The sequence below is a fragment of the Engraulis encrasicolus genome, chromosome 21, assembly GCF_034702125.1.
Source record: "Engraulis encrasicolus isolate BLACKSEA-1 chromosome 21, IST_EnEncr_1.0, whole genome shotgun sequence".
In the NCBI taxonomy this organism is placed as follows: Eukaryota; Metazoa; Chordata; class Actinopteri; order Clupeiformes; family Engraulidae; genus Engraulis; species Engraulis encrasicolus.
The window spans coordinates 9433621-9438620 of record NC_085877.1 but is presented as its reverse complement, the minus strand read 5'-3'; the positions used below and the strand labels follow the sequence as shown (position 1 = coordinate 9438620).

The 5000-nt window shown below is 47.1% G+C and overlaps 1 protein-coding gene across 1 annotated transcript in view; it reads right to left on the bottom strand.

The window, feature by feature from the left end:
• Positions 1-5000, bottom strand: part of LOC134438057 (collagen alpha-1(XXV) chain-like) — a 429488-nt gene that overhangs the window by 52078 nt on the left and 372410 nt on the right. Inside the window, exon 14 of the mRNA XM_063187644.1 lies at positions 3704-3748. Within this exon, the coding sequence (XP_063043714.1) occupies positions 3704-3748 (45 nt within the window). The remainder of the gene's footprint in view (positions 1-3703; positions 3749-5000) is intronic.

Below are 5000 nucleotides of genomic sequence, written 5' to 3'. Positions count from 1 at the left end.
ACGTTTCGCCCCTTTAATCCCGAAACGTCTCCGGTGGCGGGGGGTGACAGGGACGTCTTCCTGTCACCCCCTGCAGCTGATACCTGTAGATGTTATCCCTGCGGCTGTTTTCTGGGGGTTAGTTGTTATTCCTCCAGCTCCTGTCCTTCCTCCGCAGCCAGAGCCAAAAGCTCGCTTTTCCCGCCTCCTCCGCCAGCTCTTTTGTTGCCTTCCTTAGCCTTCCTCCAGTGACTCCCACATCCTTCAGGAGGCGTATGGTCAACAACCCCATAAAGCCTCGGCATCCGACCTCCACTGGATAGATGGAAGTCTTCCAGCCCGCCTCCCTGCACTCCGCAGCCAGTTCGGCGTACTTGGCCTTTTTCCGTTCATAGGCCGCCTCAATCCCTTGCTCCGATGGTACAGTGAGCTCTATGAGACCTACCGCTCTTGCCTTTGCAGACCAAGCCACTATGTCTGGCCGGAGAGATGTGGTGGTGATCTCTGTGGGAAACTGAAGCTTTCTGTCCAAGTCAACCTTCATTCTCCACTCCTGGCCGGGAGTGAAGGGCCTTGTTGTTTCCTTTTGCCTGATGCTTCCAATTCCTCCTTCCGCAATAAAGATGGTAGGGTCCTCTGCTGGCGATGGTATTCTGCTAACCTGTCTGCACTCCTCCAGCACCTCGGCTAGCTTCCTCAGGACCTGGTCGTGGCGCCATCTGTAGCGGCCCTGAGAGAGCGCGATTTTGCAGCCTGACAAGATGTGCTGGAGGCTTGCACTGTGAGCACTGCAGAGTGCACAACATTCCTCCGGGCTGAGGTTCCGAGGACAGGGAAGCGTGTCATAGGTTGAGCGGATAAGGAAGCTGAGTCTTGCCTGTGGGATCTTCCACATGTCTGATCAACTGTTGTTTCTGTTTGAGATTCCCTCCCAGGTTGTCCAGCTTCCTTGCCGACCCTGAGACACGGCCTTGATCTTGTAGCGGTCTTCCTCCATCCTTGTCACGTCTGCCACCACTATCTCCTTCCTTTCCAGAATCGTGGTGCATCTCCCCATCCTAGACCTGCTCTTCCTACCTGGACTCTTCCCACGATTTCCTTGTGTTGCAAAACAGCTGTAACTTTTCACATTTCATATGTCCATTTACACTTATGGCAGCAGTAGTATGTATAATAACTATAGCTAGCAAGACGAAATCCCCCAGCTAAAAAAAAGTAGTTTGCTAGGTCAAAAGCGTCTGTCCATAAATTATCCCCACGGCTGTCGTTACCCTGACGAGCCTGCCACACCCCCTCTAGTTATTCCATGAGCTCAGAGCCGTATAGTATAGCGCTCTGCATCAGCTAGAGGGTCTTGCTTATCAAACTACCTGCCAGTACATTTTATGCCAGATACCACCAAGAATTCAAGTTCCTTGAAAAAACGAGCAAGCTCTCATTCTCAAGCTTCGGACCGTAGGCGTGGGTGTGTGCCTTCTCTTTGCATCGCAGCGTCAGTTCAAGCGAATTTACATCATCACAAACTGAACCAGCATGAAGTTTTGCATCAACCCCAGACAACTTGAGCGACAAAACAACAAGGAGAAACTCATATTTCATTTTTACGCTGTACACGCTCCATTTAAAGCATGCCCTGTGTGGGGATTTTGGCCTCGCGCGCGGACTATCAATGTTAAATGGAAAAGCTGTTAAATGGCTGGCTACTGTCTGACCTGTCACTGTTGACTGTCAGGATTTGGCCTGTTGAAATGTTTCTGATTTTTTGCTTAAAATCAGGGAGTTTTATCGTTTTTTGTAGCTGACAGCTATGCTGTTCTAGCAAAAACTTAAAAAAAACAAAAAAACAATGGAACCTTGTTACGCACGCAGTGAAGCACTGGGCACGCTCTGTCTCGATTATATAGCCTATTCTTTCAAATAATGTCAGAATGTCATAAAAATCAGTTCTTTGCACTGTCCGTAATTATACCAAACTAAAGTAGTATCCACATAGAATGAATAAAGTCTTCAATTTCAATAATCCACGTTAAAAAATGCGAGCTGTCACGCTAATGTATGCCTTCCATAACAGCTCCAAACAAGGTCTCTCGCGGCCAAAAGTGACTGAGCTCACCTGATGTTTCTGGTGTGAGTTTCCTTTTTATTGAGATGAAGTCGAAGCTTTGTCATGATTCACGGTGTAATCCAAAAAGTCAGAAAATGCGCACACATCAGTAGCACAGGTGCTGGACCAAACATAAGATAGGCTAACTAAAGGGAAATAAAGGCCCGCAACACTGATGGTTCATGGTTGAGCGAGAGTCCGAAACGTGCCATTCAATTCATGGGATCATCATACAGTATTGCGGACCTTTACTTTCCTCACACGCCGATGTAACCATCTCAAAAGAACCATGCAATGTTTCGTACACACCTTTCTTTCGGTTCCATCTAGGAACTGAATTTCGGTACCCAGTCCTATGGGAGTGTCTATGCTGTTGACTTGACAAACCTGTGTGTGTGTGTGTGTGTGTGTGTGTGTGTGTGTGTGTGTGTGTGTGTGTGTGTGTGTGTGTGTGTGTGTGTGTGTGTGTGTATGTATGTATTTAAGAGTGTGTGATGCAGCATGTTCCTTTGACAATGAGCTACTGACTGACTTTGTCACTCTATTTGTTTTGCTGCCTCTTCAGATTCTGAATCCAGTCCCAGGGTTCTAGAATCCAATTCCAGGGTTCTACAATCCAATCCCAGTGTTCTAGAATACAATGTCAACGTCCGGTGCTATAATGAGTTACCCAGGCTCCGCCCTCGGAGTGACGCAACACCTTCGGCTCAACTACACTCGTTCAGGAAAAGAGCTTGTTCATGAACATTCGGTTTCCCTCCACAGCGGCAAACTCCACCCACTTTCTCGGGAACTAATCAACTTTGAGCATTTCCAACCGTCCTGGGTAGAGGCATGTTCAAGGCAGTGACAATGATCAAGCAAAGACGTTCTATTGGGACTAAGAAAAGTTTGGTTTAAACTTTGGCTCAGCCTGTTCTGCCCTCATCAGTAGCAAATCAAGGGAGTTGGGTCAACCATGCCGTTTAAAGGGCAACTCCTGCCAATTTCAATGTGCTGTTGTATTGCTCACGCTACCCTTGACTTGTCAGTACCCGGTGACGCCACAGTTTTTGGCCCAGCCCTTTCTGAGATATGAGCTATTCTAATGGGGGCAACTTTTGTTTACATTTAAAAAAAATGAGCATAGGCCTACTCCAAATATTTTCCCAAAAGGTATGGCTGTTTGCTAGCTGTCTGCTGATGTTGCATAACCTTTTGGATGTTTTGGGGAATAAATACAAATATTTTTTTGAAATGTAAACAAAAGTTGCCCCCATTAGAATAGCTCATATCTCGGAAAGGGCTGAGCCAAAAAATGCGGCGTCACCGGCTACTGACAAGTCAAGGGTAACGTGAGCAATACAACAGCACATTGAAATTGGCAGGAGTTGCCCTTTAAGAATGTTCGTTGTTATGCTCTTGTTCGGACCAAGTCTCGAGGAGATTTGAAAGTCATAATAATCAGGCAAATAATGAGTGTTACTTCCTGTTGTAGCATCACTGAGGCCATACTGCCCTCAGGACCTCACACACACACAGGCACACGGTCACGCACGCATGGTAATGTAGCATCACTGAGCTCACACTGACCTGACTTACGGACTGATGCTTTTTTGTCTCGTCATGACAGTTTCTTACCTTTTCGCCGACTTCGCCTCTGGGTCCTTCCTCTCCCATGTCGCCCTGGAAGAACCAAAAAAGGAGACATATGTAACTTGACTAGTAATGTGTGACACTTGCTCTAAGAATACTAATTTGGTTGTCACTTTTGTTTCCTTTTTTAGGTTGTCACTTTTTTCTTTCCCTGAAAAAGAGGAATTTCTGAGAACAGAAACATTTAAAACAGAGATCTGTTTTAAATGTTTAGGAGGTGAGTAAAGTGCAGTACAGTGCAGTACAGTAAGATATGCTTCTGTTTGATATTTAGCAGAGCCAGAAAAGACAACAGGGTCACCCTGAGGTGAGATCAGTTAGAGAGAGAGAGAGAGAGAGAGAGAGAGAGAGAGAGAGAGAGAGAGAGAGAGAGAGAGAGAGAGAGAGAGAGAGAGAGAGAGAGAGAGAGAATAACTAAGGTCAAATCAGGGTGAGATCGGTTTAAGATTAGGCTGCCTTAAGCTGGGCTTACACTGTGCGACTTTTGCCCCGATTTTGCCCCGATTTGGCACTCGCACGACTTTTTGAGAGTCGGGCCGATTTCTTGCTCAATCGCAGGTCAATCGTGAGTCTCTCATCGTGCAGTGTACATGGGGTAAGGACAAGCGATTTCGCCTCACGGTCGTGTAATCGCAGGGTCGCAAGAAAATCAAAACGGTTTGAAATTCTGGTCGTGGCTCGTGCGTAAATCGCACAGTTAAAGCAGTGCTACGACCCGATTTGACACTTCATATGTACAAATAAATAGGGCCGTGCGATTCGCTGTTGAGCGCGACCTCATCTCCACCTCATGTGCGCATGTTTCCTCCTCTGCAGACCGGGGAAAAATGCCTGTCTCGTCGTACGGTGGAAGCATTTCGCTCGCATCCGACTGTCGGCTCGTGTAGTGTGAGAACGTGAGTCGTGAGTTGTGAACTTTTAAACAGTGAAATTCCATCGTGCAGTGTGAGCAGAAGCTTAAGACCCACGAGTGAAAATATCGCACAGTGTATGCCCGGCTTTAGTCTATCTGGAGAAGGGAACTTTTGAGTTAGCGTTCTGCTAATTCAGCGGAACACATCGGCTAAAACATACACACAGGCACGCATGCACACACACACACACACACCCACACCCACACCCACACACACACACACACACACACACACACACCCACACCCACACCCACACACACACACACACTCGCTTCCAGCATTGGCAGTGCGTGTAATGGCAGCCATTTCCTTTGCGTTAGCGATGTTAGCTTATCAGTCGCCGTGGTCATTGTCTTCGCTAATTTCCT